Here is an 18,830-nt window from a genome sequence, read left to right as displayed (position 1 = left end):
TATTTTATTTTTCTAGCACAGCTTCACTTCGAAGCTACAGCAAAAGATAATTTGAATGAGGTTTTATATGGAACTTAGTCTTAGTAAATACAGAATATAATTAATAAGGTCGCTAGCTACTATTTTTTATAGGAACAAAAGCTTTTTATTTCGAGATTATAGCTTAACCTTAAAAAGTAATAAATATTTTTTAATTAAATACAAAAAAATGAAATTGTTAGCAGTGAAACCAAGGTGCCAGGTACCTAACTGATTTTTAATAAACATAGTAGTTTAAAATGTTAATAATATTAAGGATTCTGCCTTTATCACATTAATTTACATCATTCAAATGCAACCAAAGAGTTCTCTGTGTAAGCCTTTGTGAACTGTCTGACAAAGACATGTGTGACACAAACGCCTAAATTCTGTACAATTTCGCTTAAATCACTTTAGTTTTGTCGGGAAATCGTCATTTTGACGATTCTATTTAATTGCTATCAAATTATTAGCGTATAAACGTTTAGCGATTTTATATAAAACCAATAATTATTATTTGTATAAGTGATCGGCTTGTTTGTTTTTGTGTGAAATTTATTTCAGACATCTCCTTGAAAGAATTTTCAATCTAGTCTGAAGTCATTTTAAGGTACTATAAAAATAAAAGCATCACTTACAGCGCAAGATGAATTTAATTAAATCAAAATCAGGTCAACTGTTTTAAGATGAGCGCTTCTTAGTTGAGAACAGAAATAATTAGACATAGTAACTTCTTTGGAATTATTCTAAGAACTGTGTTTTGTGTCAAATTGATAATTGTTTTTTTTTTTTGTAATATAAACAGGATGGATGTATCATTATAATACATATGTATACGCCACCTGAAGAGGGGTTATATAAACCGAGCGATCGGCATCGTACTATATGTATTACCTTTAATATATTGGAAATATAGAATATGCTACTCGTAGAATATTTAGCATAGCATGAATATAGATTACATTAAAATCGGAAGAGATTTTACAGCATTCGCTTGTATGTTCAACATTGCAAATTTTCTGTAACTTTAAAAACCCTTTCAAGTACCCGTTTTCTTTTCAAAACACAAGATAAGTACCCTTATTACACTTTCGTACTCATAAATTAGTTGATTTCTTGTGTGTATTTAACAACTTTATTCATTCATTTCTTTGTTATAGTTAATAACCATATACTACATAATCGAAAAGTCCTGGCTCTGACAATATAAACCACACAAACTATGTATTTTTTATTAATTGAGAAATATTTAACTTATAACTAACTAACTTACTAAATTAAATCTCTATTCTATATATATAAAGTTTGTAATATATTCACTAATATTTGTCAGTACATTACACAAGTCATCATTTTAAAAAAATCAGACGTAATTATTGACATACTTTGTAAATGAAATATTATATACACGAATACTATTCAATCAATATAAAATCTAAAATATACATGGAAAATTATTATCATGATACACTCGCGAACATTTTTATGACCAATTAGTTGTATCGCATTTCAATAGAAATTTTGATACAAGACGTTTGAAGGCCAATGTTCCAATTAAAATCCAATTGAGGAAATACACAAATTGGCTCTATATTTGAAAGACTCGTTTGAAGTGTTACTGAATTTCAATAATTTTCATTGTTCTTTTTAAATGTTATTTGTTCTTATATAGATGTATTTTTCTAGTCTAATGCACACATAAAAACAGTGGCGCTATAACCTCTTGTCTCAAGTTTTTGTGCCTATTTCGTCAACATTTGATTTTTCTAATAAGCAGCCTTCCCAGGTCTACTGTTTAAATGTAAGGATGATTTTCTTTACCGTACGAGCGAATGTTAAATGTCCACATACACAGAAAGTTCATTGGTGCCAGCCGGGGATCGAACTCGGAGAGATCAGAGTCGCATGCCAACACTGCTCTTTTACACACATAGCAATGGCAGCTAAACAGTTAGTAGGTTGAACTAACTCAGAGCTGCCTGTACCAATTATCGTGTAGGGCACACTAGTATGTGTTCAGTTGTGTATTACCCATAAACACGTGGAGTTCGTTGTTTTACAGTATACGAAGTAAGTAGTAGTTTTCTGTATCGTTTGCGAAGTTAGGTCAAAAAGTTTGCGGGGTAGAGCTCATTGTGGCGACCGCCGTATCCTTTTGTAAGGAAACCAACAAAGGAAAACCATTGCAACTATTCAGGTTCGTTAAAATGCATAGAAATATAGATATTATAAACAATATTCGTTATAAATGTGTAATTAATGAAAGTAATTCAGGAAATGTAACCGAATTTCAAATACATTGTCTAAAGAAATGCGTGTTCTGTAACCCTGTCTGATTTATAAAAAACCTCGATATAAATGTTCGTTTCCGAGTAATTTGTGGGCAAACATTACGATACTTAGTAGATGTTGGTACTTGAATGTATGTCCAGCAGTGGGTTTCCTAGGATTTTTCTGTTTTTTTGGTACTTTTGATCTCTTTACGCCATTAATGTTAATTAATTAATTAATTACACGTAAGTGTTATGTTATCGCCGTCAGAACCTATTATCGAGACGCCCCGTGTTCTATTTTGTGTAATTTGTTTCGTGTGTGTAATTTATTTCTTAATAGTTAATAAAATAAGTTAATTTCTAATCTACTCGTAGCAATTAATTGCAATATTTGCCGTTCCGAACGTGACACGATTTATCTAGATAATAACTTTAAAGTTAGACTACCTGCTAAGATTTACTTTTTCCTGTTTTATTTAAATGAGCGTATTGTGTGTGCATGGATATATCATAGCAAATTTAAAAGTTACAAAATTATTTCAAAGGTTTTTGATGACTAATGACTTACGTTGTATCTCCATCTTCCATCCATCTTCTCGAACAGAATGCTTCAGGTTCTGCTGAACAGATCTGCATGAGATTATTCGTCCCGAATCTTCGACTGTCGGTATTATACTCAAGATACTACTTGTCACGTTGCCGTCAGGTGATATCTAGAAAAGAACTCCTATTACGATATGGGTTTACAGGCTTTTGTGTTTGAAACTTTGAATACACTTTGTTTACTGGAAAAAAAAAATTATGTCAGGAAATGTTATGATCGAGTCAATTGACTGTTGATTTTTATTGTTGATTTGAATGATTTTATTGTTGAGATTCCTTACATTACTTTTAAGAATCAATTTCTAATTGGATTCAATTCGATTTGTTTTGTTTTTATTTAATTATGTCATAGTGTGAATAATTACTCGCCATCTTAACTTTGGACGGTGCGTTCAGGGAACAGAAGACAGTTTCGATCGAGTATTTAGTGGAGTGTTGTGGTGATGAGACGTTGGACTGAAGTGGGTCTATTATATTGTGATTTGAAGTGAGATCGGTGCCATGAACCTGGTGTTTGTTTTGTTTAAGCTAAAGTGTAAATTTTAGAGTTAAAAGTAATCAATCTAAATTAAATATTGTACGATAATTATTCGTGTCTTTTGTTCTCGGACTTTACCCACATAACGCCTACTATATCATGACGATGTCAGTATCGATGGAGTGACGATATTTCTCCGATATATATTTTTGGGCCTTCGGGCCGGAGGGTCAGTGGTGAGACTGATCAAGGATCCTTCCTTTGGGTTGGAGGAATAATTCACGATCTCTCCTCAACACGTAACTTATAAAATACATATATCTAATAATAAGTAACTAATCGTAAGCTAAACTGACTTATCGCAGTAATCTCTTCTGTATAAAGAAACAAGTTGCAATGTTGCATGTGATTTCCGATAGATTTTGCATTTATTTTTTATTAGATTTTGATATACGATAGCTTTGTTATTGCGTGGACTGAACACAATAAACAAATCAAACCTAATCCTTGTTTCCCCTCTACTAGCTTCAGAACCAAACACAATGTCTGACAATTCGTGATTTTAGCTTCTACATCGAAACAACGCTAGTATAAATAAAATCCTTGGAGGTTTTATTAAACATGCGATTGATGCTCTGAGTGTACACAGGCGATCAATCTTGTGTGTCCAGTTACTTTGAGATTAAGATTAAATACACGTTCTTCCAGGGTAAGCTATTAAAGAAAATTTATCTTTCTTTTTCTAGAATACAGCTTTAAAACAATAATAGCCCCTCATTTCGTCAATAGTATTTTAATAGTACGGGTACGGGTAGTAGTATTTTAGTAGTAATTAAGCGACGGGATCTATCGTTTTTGTGTATTTTATTAAAATCTTCGCTATTTGCTAGCTCTAATTATTTTATAGAAAGGGACAAGTTTTCATGTTTGGTTTTGAAAAGTCTGCGATGGCGCGTGGTGTCCTACAGTGCCTAACTAGTGCTAAACTACCTTTTTTCTTATGTTGAAAACACTAAAACATTATAATAATAATAATAATTTCTGTATTTAAGCACACAATCGTAAGTCCATATGGTTTTATGGTATACGTTATGTTGGTATTATTGTGTTAGTTACAATATTGTTGTAAATATATATGCTTAGGTTAGATTTAAAGTACATTAATTATTAAATTACTCCCGCACACATTACAGTTAGATAACACACTACACTAGGTAACACTGGAACTGTTAAAAAAAATAAAAAACGGCTTAATTTAGAAAGTTGCCAATACTATTATGGTTTTTCGAAATAATCTCCGTTCCTCTCTACACATCGTCGCATTCGATGGAACCACTGAGTGCAAGCAGTGGGCCCATTCTTCCTTAGGGGTATCTTTATAGCATTTTATATATATAGTATAGTACATTATGTAGTATAGTATAGTACGCTTTCACCACATCTTCAGGGCTCGTAAAGCGAATACCTCAAATGATATCTTTAGTTCTTGTGTATAAATGAAAGTCGCAGGGCCCCAGGTCATGACTTTATGGCGGATGACTCATTATCTCGACACCTGCCGTAGTCAAATATTCAATTCCATGCGAAGATGTTTCTGTTCGTCTGTTAAAGTTTGGGGAATCCATCTGGTACAGAGCTCCTGACGCCTAAATGTTCGTGTAATGTTTTGAACTTGACTCATACCAATGCCTAGGCTTGCCCGTATCACCCTCTAATCTTCTTCTATCATGCGTCGCACATCACTGATGTTATCTTCAGTATTCACTGTTAAAGGACGCCCCTCAGGCGGACCATCATTGCGATTGCTACGTCTACGCTTAACTCGTTAAACCAATTGTAAATAGTGGCACGAAATGGAGCTTCATTAACAAATCCTTATCACAACATATCAAAGCTTTATTGCTGAGTAAGCCCACAACGAAAGTCATAATAAATCATTGGCCGAAAATTTTCTCGCGTTAGGTTAGGTGTGTTTCACAAAACACATGAAAATTAAGTTTTAGATTTCACAAAAACAAATGAATGCAATATACTACATTAGGTTATCAAAGAGTTCTAAAATTGAAATTCATAAATAGTTTTCTTTCATCAAAGTTTAGCAATGTTTCTAACTGTCCAGTTCTAAACATTTTCAGTGTTACCCACGTATAATTGTTGTATATAAATTACGCGTAGCAAATAAGAAGTATATGGGCGCCAGTGTTCTTTCCGCATAGACTTGAACAATGGAGTTGTGAGCACAAATGTAGGATTAATTATATGGCGAGGATATTGTTAGTAATTATTAAGTTTCAGGCAAAAGGTCAAATTGTAAGTAAACTCTTGTAGTAGTGAATGAAGCTTCAGAGCTTTTAATATTGGATTAGAAAAATGGTACTGTATTTAATACTCATAAAGTAAATAAGAAAAATTAATTGTTAATTTTATATATATATATAATTTTAGTAACCATTTGTTATGACATATATCTAAGAAATGTATGTTTGCTGTTGGACGTTTAATATGTTATTGCCAAGGTTTTAAAAAATGTTTACACATATAAAACAGTAATTCTTTATAACAATATAATTATGCACTCTCCATTAGTAATCATAAAATAGTGAAAACTTTTGTTTTAACCTTATAGTTAATAGTTAATTAAAGGTTTGAAAGGTCGACTGTATATAATTAACCGTATAAATTATTTTTGATTATTAACTTGATATAATATTGTTAATTATTAGTCAAATAAAACCTGATTTTTATTGTAAACTTTATCGGCGAATCGGTTAATTTGTTATCTTCATTATCATAAATAATAATATTAATTTGGGTTTTTATCTTTTTCCAAATATCCACATATCGTGCTTTTATTATATGCAAATGTATGTATGTAATTTTAAATACTTATATAATAAATATTATTAATATCGAAGATTATTAAGTTAAGGTGAAAGAATTTGTTATGGTCTCATAAACAATGGAAACAAGTATGTCTTGGCTAGGTCTTCGTCTCTTGTGATAGGTTAGTCAGTTAAATTCATGATGAAAATTTTTCAAGTCGGTAATGAATTATTATAGAATAATAATTTACATATAAGAACGTTGTTTTATATATAAATACTATACGGACACGTATCATGTTAATAGCAGCTATTTAAAAATGTTTCAACATACAAAACAGCCACACATTAATCTTAGCAAAAATTTCCAGCACTTTCCACGTTTTCATCGTCTCAAAGTGGCATAGAAAAACTGCCCTTTTCTCAAGTCTTAATAGTAATTTAGAGCTTAGCGAAGAAAATAATCTAGATTTCAGTGGTATAATCTAGGTCAAGTCTGCTTAGAGTGAGGCCAACTCAAAAATAGCTTTTATACAATGAAAATGCATAATTCTGTAGGGCAAATGATTTTGTTTACGATATTCAAATTTTTATTTAGGTCCGCAATAAAAGATGTGTATATTTTATAGCGGGTGAATTATATGGAGCTGAGTTTGCTTCGTGACTTTTTACTATTCGCCGTTAATTTTTGTTACTGTCACACATAACATTTTACTAAAGTTAAAAATATATAACAATTCTAACATTCTTTATGATGCACATAGTTATAAAGCCTATAGGTACCACTATATACGTGTCATTATGGAGTTGAAATAATATGTACGAATAATTATACATGATAAATTATTATTATTTAATTATTAACACAAAATAAATCAATTTTTACCACGACATAACACAATAAATGTGTTATCTTAACTCAACGACGCGTCGATTATAAGTTTGTTAATTCTTTATAATTTCTTAATTATTTTTGTATTTTTGCATGTATATTTGTTATGAATCAAAATCAAAATCTTTAATACCTTTTCCCGAATTGTATGCAGTCTAGTGGCACCCTTCCACCATGATATTGTAGGGTGGGGACGAGCGCCCACTGCTTGACATATTATTTCCACTGCTCTCCCCGCTACCAGCGGTCTTGCACCTCCAATTATACGTACCCATAGAGGATATACTGCAAGAAAATAACTATATAATATGTATATCTCAGAGAACTAAAACTTCAGCTAAAACACAGTATATAGCAAATAAATTTACAATTACGTGACTTAATTAATTATAGCATAAGCATTATGGTTTTTCACGCCGTCCGCATCTATAATCGTAACATGGTTATATTTTGTGTGACTTAAAATAAATAATGATTACATTGAAAATAAATTAAATAAATACAAAATATTAAATGTGCTATGTAATCCGTTATAATGCATATTTAATTATATTGAAGATAGACTTACGATTCATATCAATAGTGATGTTTTCCGACAGCGGTGATATCGAAGGGTCTGTGACAGCCTGTTCATAAAAAATAGATAAAGATTCAACGAAATACTTTAATAATTGTCGAATCATTGCTTTATTAGACGAATACCTCTCAATATAAAACTTGATTTGGTTGGAACATAGTAATAAATGTGATAGCAAATATTACTTGTAGGCAAACGTTGAGAACGTTACTAAGCTAAGCTTATTTGAATAACACAGAACAGGGCTTAATTCCCATTTTTGTTATGTTCTATAACGTCATTATAGATCGACAGTAATCTTGATAATTACTCTGAAAAAATTGAAGATCATGTAAATAAATGAAGAAACGCGTAGCAAGAATTATATTAGTTATAATTGCCATTTTCTTTCCGCAAACAATTCTGATTTTAGAAATAGAATTTCAAAACATGCTATTAATATATACGTGACATCTGTATGTTTCGTGATCATTTGTTTTTTTGGATAGGCAAGTAGGTGATGAGCCTTATTTCCTGACACAGGACTCCAAATTTGAGAGACTGGCATGCCGTTTTCTTATTGATGTTTGACAGAAAGTCCATAGGTCCAGGGTTGAAAGTCGCAAGCTGAAGACCCTATGCCAACACTGTTCATATATATATATACGAATGTATATTGAAGAGATGTTTTGAAATTGAATTGAAATAAAATATATATTGGTATAAAGGAAATGTACTAGTTCTTCTGATTGCTTTTTTTTCACTTGTGCCCCTTAATTAATTTGACATTTATTTACTTCACTGAGTAGTTGTTGCTTTCAGTTTCAGAACTTGAAAAAATGTCTGTACCTAAGATACTAGAAAGGGCAAACACTTGACCTTGTCGCCGCAATGGGGTGCCTTATAGGGTTCGTTTTAAGCTCATAAAAATGACGCGTAGAACTATATTAACATGGGAAAAACGACGTTTATAGAACTGCATAAGGCTTATAATTCTTTGTGCTACTTCTTGAATAAAAAATGTATTAATTCCTTATCTATGGATAAGCTTTATAAAATCCGGCAATTAGTCGCTTGTACGACTCTTAACCCTGCTATAGTACATTGCAATCATGCGCGTGCATCAAGGAATTTTTCTGTCATTTAACATTCATACGATGAAGGAAAATATCGTATGGCATACCTAAGACACAAAAATTCAACGGCTTTGGTCAGGCATAGAAGGCTTATCTATTTACGTATTAAAAATTATCACCAAAAATATACAGTAGTCGGTGGGGCAGACTTTTGATTTTTTTATACAATCAAGTTTACGAACTGACTTACCTGGCAAGTGAGAGTTGCAGGATACAAATCTCTTTGCAGTGTGAAAGAGACGGAAGCCCTCGACTCAGAGTTGGCTAAGAGTGCGTGTGACTGCCACCACGATACTCTAGCTGCAGGGCGACCTATGAACAGAGATCTAGAACTGTAATTTACAGATAACTGATGCTTCATGTTGCTTACGTAATGTTATTGATTTAAATTGTATGAATTGAATGTATCAAAGATAAAAATTACGCCAAATTAAGTTTACGGAGTGCAACTAATTGTTAAATGTTAAAATTGTTATAATTTTTACAAAACACTTAAAATAGTAGACCTTAGTATCTTAGTATCACCGTGACCACGCACGCTATAAAGCACGCGAAACGTCGGAAAATTTAAAATTATGTGAATAATTATAAGTTTATAATAATAATACATAGCTTCAATCCGGTTAAAAGGTGTTTTCTTTCAATGATAGACCTTGTTGTTTTTTTAACTAACTATGAATTTAACTATATATGAAATTCAGTAATAACCGTTTTGTGCTATGCGTATTGTACATAATTTTTACACATATTGTTCATACATATTGCATTAGAAAATTCAATTGTTTAGTTAAGAGACTCATATTAAAAGTTTTGGCAAAAAATTACTGGCAGGTTGTTAACGAGAACGAGTACACAGAATGTAAATTTTCAAAACATACTATGAAAAACTGAAATTCGAATCCCAAATAAAACCACTTTTTCACCATCAGATTTAAACGATATATAATTGTTACAAAAAGTTAACAGAAATGCTTTTTGTCTAGTTATTTGAAGACAAAGGATAAATTATAATTTTATATACAGAAAAAGACTTAATTACACGTAATAAAAAAAGGTATATATAGTTAATAGAGAAGCATTAGCCCCACTAAGAAGCATGTGTTAAGGTACTTGACATTGACATTGAAATTTCTTTATTTCAATGTTATTATTAAATTACTGTTTCACAAGAAGAATAATTTCCGTTTCAGCATAGGACAGGTTAAATAGTAACCTTATAAAGTTTTTAGACAACTAATCACACATGGCAAAGTGGCAGGTAGACCTGGCCGTAGACGCCTGTCTTGGTTAAAAAACCTTAGACAATGGTTTGATTTGGTTTGAAAGAAGTTTTTAATGGATAGTGAAAAATTTGTTTTAAGATTTTAAGTACATCGCGAGGCTATCGCTTATAAAACAAAAAAAGTGTGTGCGTGTACTAGTGTACACACGTAAGAACTTCTTTATGACCTTATTTTTAATAAAATGATCTACTATATGCAACTTTACAGAAATTGGTTAAAGAAATTAAAATTAGATAAAGTTTAACAAAAGGCTTTTATTATCATAGATATAAATACAAATAATACAATTATTTAATTTTCCCTAATTTTTACTAAAATTATTACAGAATTTCATTTATTGTAACAGATTTTTTTACTATCATTGTTATTATATATTTTTGTTATTAATGGCTTCGAATCTCTTCGAATCAACCGTGGTAGGGACAAGATGGTAACGGAAAAATGTGACGCGTAACCCGAAAATGTGACAGTAAATTTTGTTCCAACGCCGATAAACAAGTTTCACTTCAATAAGCCTAACAACTAACCTAACCTAACAGCTATCCAATATAAATGTTAAGATAATGACTATGAACATAAATAATTGATCACTATGTGTGAAAGATCCTGTTAACATACATTATTGTCGTATTTTTTCTAAAAATCCCTCCACCGAGAGCGACAACATACTCATAATTGCTCCATGTGCCTCGTACAAAAACGAATTACATGCTTAATTCGCCAATGTAATTCTTAGCTATGACACTAATTATGAGGATGTTGATATTTTCCACCTCAACAAAAAGTAAGTGAGGAAATATTTGAAGAGACGAGAAGACTTTGGTCATTGTTTAGCAGTAACAATTTAGGTCTTTTTTAAACATTAACTATTTACTGTCGTTTGTTTAATATTAAATTTCATTGTTATGTTATGTTTTCTGTTACATATTTTATTTATTTATTGATACTTTGCTACCATAATATACAAATAAAAAAAGAAAAAGTTAGTAGGTTACATAATGCCTAATAACGCACCAGGCAACCCTAATATGAGACGATAAATAAAAGAAACAACTAAGGTAAAGTACAAGAAGTGCATAATTATTTAACAAAAAAAACTCAAAATAACATGCAATAAATAAAATAAAATCCAAAGAAAAAACATAAATAATAATATGTATAAACAGACATGTAAAAGCTCTGCCAAAGTTTAATTCACTCACAATTAATGTATATAAGTAGTAGCTAATTACGAGGCAGAAGAAAAATGATCAAAAAGAAGATATTTTTAATGAATTTAGAGACTGAGCTCGTCTGATATCAGTTGGTAAGGAATTCCATAGTAGGATACTTTTTGCACAGTGAAGGAGGAGTGATAGAAATCAGTTTTATGAATAAGAGTTTCAAGAATTAGATTTACAAAGGAACGCAAATCAAAACTACCACCAGGGAGGAACATACTATTTTGCTTTAAATAACTAGGAGTTTTAGAATTTATTTACATAATTTTAAATTTTAATTTTTACGCCGTTTCGCGTGCTTTACAGCGTGCGTGGTCACGGTGACTGAAGAGAAAAGGTGTTAAATGTCAAAATTATCACAGCTGTAGAGAAAGTTGTGTTATCTGTATTTATTTCCCTGGAGTTGGTATCGTTTATTATTCTCTATCATATGCAATGAAATATTGACTTAACCAGTAATTTCTAGTTTTTTTTAAATTAATATCGTAGTTGATTAAATACATATAATTTGAAGTCAGTGGTTTTTAGAGATGAGGTATTTTAGTGCATTATGAACGTGCACTTTTAATAACGCAAATGGAATTTAATGGATACAAGAGTTGATGGTGAGTACAGGTTTTTGTAGGTTAACCAAGTGCAGCTAAAAACTATGAACCCGTTATTCATAATTTCTTATATTTTACTAGTGGAGATGACGTTGTATTACTGACGACTTAAAGGTATAATAAAAATGTTTAAATGTAAATATAAACCTCACAAAAAAAAATCGAAATCGGTAAATATTTACCACGCAATATTTATGTATACTATATCTGACAGACGTTGTTGACGTATGTCTTAAATACAGAAAATACAAATTTAATGAAAAATGACCTAATTCTAAACATAAACCATTGTCAAATCCACTCGGATACACACAGATATCATCAAAATCGGTTCATCTGTTTAGGAGGATATTAAATACAAATATATACTGAACGTTAAACTCAAAATCTACTGAACGGATTGTTGTACAGTCTTCATCAAAACATAATAAATAAATTGATATTATGTAGAAATCACAAACGTAAATACAGTTTACATGTTGAAAGGAAGAATCTAGCTGCCCACAACACAGGGAATCCTAGTGTGGGGGCCAGTGCACTATACTTTGCCTAAATGTCCTGTATATTGTGTATCATAAAGTTTTTCAAATTCCTGAGAAAGGTTAATTTATTATAGCTTTATACAAATTGACTGATAGAAATATTGTGAAAGAGGTCTCAACGAATCACACATACACATAAGTTCGGGCGGAAGCTAGAAAAAAGTATATAACTTCCTTTACACCGTTTTAACATAAGCATTGATTCGTCCCTTTTTCTCATAGCGTAAATACTATTTGACGGAAAGAGACAAACGAGAGTACATCAAAACTGAGCAATAATCCTGAGTTTTATAAAGGGCGTAGAAGAATTTCCTTCACTGGTCCATCTCAATATACTTACCACCAATAGCCACGCAAGTAAGATTGACTCTGGTCCCTTCATCGAAAGGCCCCATTGCCCCACCACGGAACTCTTCTCCATCTTGGTCCAGTATCACCAGCCGTTCTGGAGGTACTGGTAAACAAAATGATATCAAATATTTAAAGTAAAACTACAGGTGCATAACAGTAATATTGCGAAATAAATTTCTTCATAATTAGGTAAGCATTTTCAAGAGATTATTAGATTTTGTCAAAAAGGAGTTTGCAGCGTGAAAGTCCAATTTATATTTACAGTATTTAATTGAAACGACAAAAAATCAATATCATCATAATTTTTACATATGGAATAGACAAATAAAATTAAAAATTCTTAGCCTCGACTGACATATAGAAAATATATAATTTACATGGGAAGGCTGCACCATACTTATTTAGGTATTCCATAGGCAAATTGTTTTTTTTTTTTTATGTAACAGGGACAAACGGGCACGAGGCTCATCTGATATTATGTTATAGCGGGCAAGCCACTGCGTTTCCGACCTTTAAAGAACTGGTGCGCTCATGCTTGAAGGACCCTAAGTCGAACTGGTTCGGAAATATTCAGTAAGCAGCTAGTTTCACATAGTGGTGGTGCGAGGCAAAAACTGCCTGAGAAACAATGGTTCTACTTACTCAATACAGTGAGGTTGAGCCTTGTGTTCTTGGTAGGTGACTTTATGAAGTCAACTCTACATCTATATTGTCCGCTGTCTTCAGGCCTGGTAAAAAAAAGTGTTGAATAAAATAACCAATACTTTAAATGTAATTTAAACGCTTCACTAAGCCGTCGTTCCAATAATGCCATAGAACGTAAACACACACCACACTTCAACAGGCAACAAGCCCATGATTTATTTATCATCATCATTGTTCTCATCTATATGAAAATAAGAACCTTATGCAATCTGAATGCACAACCTTAGACCAGCACGGCTACCAGCTGTCCTTCACAAAGGTAATATTAGTTTTTGCTTAATATATTTTAAGATTGTTGAGCAGTGTTGGCCAAGTGGCTTCAGTGTGCGACTCTCATTCCTGAGGCCGTAGGTTCGATCCCCGGCTGTGCACCAATGGATTGTCTTTCTATGTGCGCATTTAACATTAGCTCGAACGGTGAAGGAAAACATCGTGTGGAAACCGGCTTGCGTTAGACCCAAAAAGTCGACGGCGTGCGTCAGGCACAGAAGGCTGATCTTCTACTTGCCTATTGGTTTAACAAATGATCATGAAACAGATACAGAAATCTGGGGCCAAGACGTAAAAAGGTTGTAGCGCCATTGATTATATTATTATTTTAAGATTGTAATACGTTCTTCTTCGAATTTGTACCTATAGTGTAATCCTTTTGGATTTTACTTTTAAATTTATAAAATTGTAAATGCTTAATATACAAATTACAATAATTCATAAAAAATCGTAATGTTTTTTTGTAATCATGACATATTTTTGGAAAAATATATTTTGCTAATTTTCATAGTTCACAAAATCTCCCGCCTTTTTGATATATTCATCAGCTCTGGAACGCTTACCTAACTCTAACGACCAATTTCTATATTCACCCTACCAGTAGTCGATTGCCTAAGTTTAGTAGCGCATTACAAATTTTATTTTTGTATAAAAACAGTTGCTACGAGTCGTCGTAACAACCATTGGTATTTGGGAAATCAACCAAACTAATTGACACTACAGAGAAAATTGTCTCCTTCAATTTACTTCTCAACTGGCATGTATATATGTACTATATAATAAGAAAAAAATCTAAAATAACACGACAATTTTCTGACAGTTCAAATTTAACTAAATAGAACTAGTTAAATCGCTCCCAGTTCTCTTGCAGCTGACATTAATCCGCATTTTTCCCTTTTTCGCGAAAGCTTAGTTATATGTAGGTCAAATGCAGGTTCGTAGATGACAGGTTCTCAAATTTGCGGGTCTAAGAAGTGTCGGTTTCCGTGTTATGTTTTCCTTTTGCTCACGAAAGCGGTGGCGTTATAATGGACTAAGCTCAGCTCTAACGTTTACGATTTGTATAGAATTTAGTTTGGAAAATATAGAATGTCCAGATCTTTCTAAACTTCCGCTTAGAATCTAATTTTATTTTATTATAAAACTGTCTATTGCAATAAGGTTTACTTTCTGAAAATTTACAGACATTTTCAGCAAGAATGGTGTATACCTCCTAAAGGGAGGATCCTTGTGCAGTCTAACCACTGGGTGGACCAAAAATACAGTAGCTAGCTACTCGATATATCCTTAGGGGCAAACATTTGTTAAAGGGGATAATGTCATAAACACATAGGCACATGGCCTTTTCAGGACATCATCACACGATTGTATCTTGTGATTGACGAGAGTTTTTGTAAGAAGGCTATTTGGGTAAAGTCCGTCTCAATTTAGAACTTTGTTATATCCTTAACACACACAAACATATTCTGCAAGTTGTAAGAATAACGATATATATATTAAATGTGTCGCGCTACAACCCATATTGGTCTGGGCCTCGATTTCTGTATTTGTTTCATGATAATTTGACAAAGGCAAGTAGGTAATCAGCGTCTTCTATTTGACAAACGCCGTCGACTTTTTGGATCTAGAACAAGCCGGTTTCCTCACGATGTTTTCCTTCACCGTTCAAGCGAATGTTAAATGTGAGCGCATTAAAGAATGTCCATTGGTGCTCACAACCCGGGATCCAACTCACGACCTCAGGAATGAAAGTTGTACACTGAAGTTACTAGACCAACACTGCTCTAACGATATATAGTACAGTACTTATCCAATATCATAATGTTAAAACACGAAATATAATAAAGCACACAAAATACACAATATCGGTACTGTGAACTCACTCTGGGAACATATAAAGTGTGTCAATAGAATCGTTACTACAAGTATCGGAACAGATCTAATATTGATTTTCGTTTTCATTCGTAAAGACGAGGCACTAGTCTAGCTCTAGCACTTCTGCTAGGCACTTTAATAAGTGCCCTTTAATAAGTTATTAATATATATTCCTACTTTCAGCTGTTTATACTAGTAAAAAATAGACTAACCCTATTAACTCAATAAAATATTCTAATATCATTGTTGGTGGGTATTTTTCAAAAGAAATAATATAATAATAATAATTACCTTATCTTAGTAAGTACAAGTAATGCTGGTGTAGTGCTGGTTCGGAAGGAAGCTCTGGAACCGAGAGTAGCTGGATCCGACCAGTGCGTATCGACGCCATCTCTTGTGTCGAAACTGTAGACAATTATTCTTTATTCAGTTGATCATTATAAAAACTAGTGACATAATTAAAGTCACATTAACGAAAAATCAGAACGTATGATTACTAAATATAATTATACAATATAGGTATAAGCGAGCTGCATTTATAGATTTTGTAAGTTAAATAATAATTTTACTATAAACAAGATTATTTATCTAATAAAACTTATTTTTGTAACTTAGAATATAACTGATACATTTCTAATTGAGAAACATTGAAAAATATATTTCGCCAATTTCCGTAACTCACAAAAGCAATTGAACGCCTAGTTTTACATTTTGGCACAATGACAAGCGCGCGATTTGACTTGCGACATGACAACTAAATAAACTGGCACCAATTTCCTTGAAATTACAAAGAAATGTGTCAAAAGATATTAACTAAATATAAAATTCGATAAATGTTAACTTAACATTTTTTCCTCCCGAATCAAGCATCGCCTTTTAAATTTATTTTATAGTTTTTGATTTTTCTGGTATTAATCCACAAAATAAAAAGATAATTAAAACATGCGTATAACGGCTATATATCAGGCTTCAGCGCATTTATTTCAATTACCTCATGTACCTTTCAGTCACCTCCATGTCATTAAAGGTTATTTTTTCGAGATAATTACATGGAGCGTGATTTGGTACTTTAATTTATACCTGTGTATTTCTCTTCGTACTTATTCATTAACGCAGACCACGGAATAGTTCATGATAGCACCGCAAGTGTGTTGAAAGTATCAGGTATCATTTGTTTGCATAGATAATCTTACAAATTTAACTTACTTCTAAAATAGCTTAATATTAAGATAAAGTATCCCAAGTATTTGGCTCGAATCATCCTATTTTTATAGTAATAAATGTAACGAAAGTTAAAGCCCAAAAATCGATGTGTCCAAATACTTCATACTTGAAAAATAATTACTTAAAGAATAAATTAATCTTCATATCATAAAACACTTTTAGTTCTTCAATTATAATGTTGTTGAGCGCATTCCATTAACCGTGCATTAAGCTCAAGTGTCAATCCGTATCTTGACATGTCAAGCACAGCCCGAGTTTACTTGAGACGTAATTAATACTGATCACAATTTAATTCCAATTTCAACTTCCTGTTATTAATTAAAAGTTTTTAAAGGGCAATTTTGACATTTATATACCTTATATATACGTATTTAATATAGAAGTACATATTTGTTTAATTTAGAGAAATTCTGGTATATTAATGGGATATAAAGCGATATTACACACTGTAAAGACGCGACCGATTGCGGAAAACAGTATAGGCCGTAACAATGTATTATATAAGAAATTATCTAAGGTTCTTTATAATGTAGCCTAGATGGTGCTATAACGCAATTAAAACGTGCTACACGAATACTTTTAGATTAGGATATAGTCCCTGGCAAAAGAGCAACTAACCAACCCCTTCCCGACAGAAAAGGCTCGTAGAAGGCCACGATACATACTAACGGATCTAGATGATCCTATTACCGTAGCTAGCAGCAAATTAAAAGACGTCCGCGCAGCCAAAAACATTAATAGCCAATATCAGAATAGGGTAAAAAACCGCGTTCACCGGTTGGCGAGGGGCGAGGCCCTTTACTGCGTACTTCGCTCACTCCAGTGAGCTTCCGTCCTGCCCTTCAGGCGATTGACGGCCCAAGCCGAGGTTCGAGTCTCACAGAAGACGCCCTCGCGCTAGCCGCGGCTATAAAACGCCAAATCAGGCCGAGCTACGCGCGGTATAACAACCCGAGCTGAGCTGTAAAGGCCCTTAAGGCCAACAGCGAAATTCCTTACTAAAAAAACAACTAATCAACCGATTTTGATGAATCTTTAAATATTTAAAAAGTTGGACAATTATTACAAGCGTTGAATAAGATTTTTAATAATTATTAAATGTATAATTCAAAATTTAATTATTTAAAATGTATATTGAATATTAATCAAACATCAAATAATATATTATTACTTCGGCGTGGCGTTAATACTTAATAGATCTAACAGAGATAACGTGTCAGCTTAAACTAGTTTCGGCACGATCTAAACACTTATGACAACTACGATCTCCGTGATCTGTGGATTATAAGTATCCACAGAACACTATTACGAATAGTATTCGCGCCGACCAGCGAGCTTCTAAGTGAAACAAAATTTGACACGTGAAAATAGCTCATGCTGGCACCAAACATTAATATTCTTATTTTTAAATTTAAATATCATACTTGTCGTTTAAATAGTGTTCGCAATAAGAGAGATATTAATTAATTGTTATTTTTTGTAGTTATTATTATAATACTTACGTATACACAGGTGTGTTGTGTCCCTGCTTGTACCAAATGACCAATGCGACGCTGTCATGGGCAATTGCCGGCGTGACGTCACAAGGCAACTCCGCCGCCCGCCCTAGCGCAGCGTGGATAGATTCTATGGACGCTGTAAAATGATGAATTGTTTAAACTTGGGTAACCTTTAAGACCTCATAGCATAGATTTTGTATGGAGTGACGCTTGGGCTATCAGGTTCGAATTCAGGTCGGAGCGCTGAATATAATAAAAAAAAAATATGCTCTTCACCTCTGGTGGGTTCCTATCAGAGAACCGAAAGCGTTATGACGCGATTTCGTTTTAAAATGTATGTATATTTTGTTTGAAACTAGTCTCACTGATATATATAGAATGTGTCAATAAATTATCCAAAAATTTGCCACCAAGACTTTTATAGCATTAAACAATTCGCATTCTCCATACTTTTGTATCGATTCGCAATTGTGACGAG

At 32.6% G+C, this 18,830-nt stretch overlaps 1 protein-coding gene across 1 annotated transcript in view; it reads right to left on the bottom strand.

The window, feature by feature from the left end:
- LOC123720471 (protein turtle homolog A-like) overlaps window positions 1-18,830 on the bottom strand; it is a 56,126-nt gene that overhangs the window by 22,052 nt on the left and 15,244 nt on the right. The window contains exons 3-10 of the mRNA XM_045677086.1: window positions 18,356-18,488; window positions 15,921-16,034; window positions 13,422-13,507; window positions 12,769-12,882; window positions 8,969-9,090; window positions 7,655-7,712; window positions 7,220-7,371; window positions 2,860-3,004 (exon numbers count right to left, since the gene is read on the bottom strand). Coding sequence (XP_045533042.1) covers window positions 2,860-3,004; window positions 7,220-7,371; window positions 7,655-7,712; window positions 8,969-9,090; window positions 12,769-12,882; window positions 13,422-13,507; window positions 15,921-16,034; window positions 18,356-18,488 — 924 coding nt within the window. The remainder of the gene's footprint in view (window positions 1-2,859; window positions 3,005-7,219; window positions 7,372-7,654; window positions 7,713-8,968; window positions 9,091-12,768; window positions 12,883-13,421; window positions 13,508-15,920; window positions 16,035-18,355; window positions 18,489-18,830) is intronic.

This window comes from Pieris brassicae, chromosome 2 (assembly GCF_905147105.1).
Source record: "Pieris brassicae chromosome 2, ilPieBrab1.1, whole genome shotgun sequence".
NCBI classification, from domain to species: Eukaryota; Metazoa; Arthropoda; class Insecta; order Lepidoptera; family Pieridae; genus Pieris; species Pieris brassicae.
Note: the sequence above shows the minus strand (reverse complement) of the source record. Positions and strands in the feature narration are given on the sequence as shown.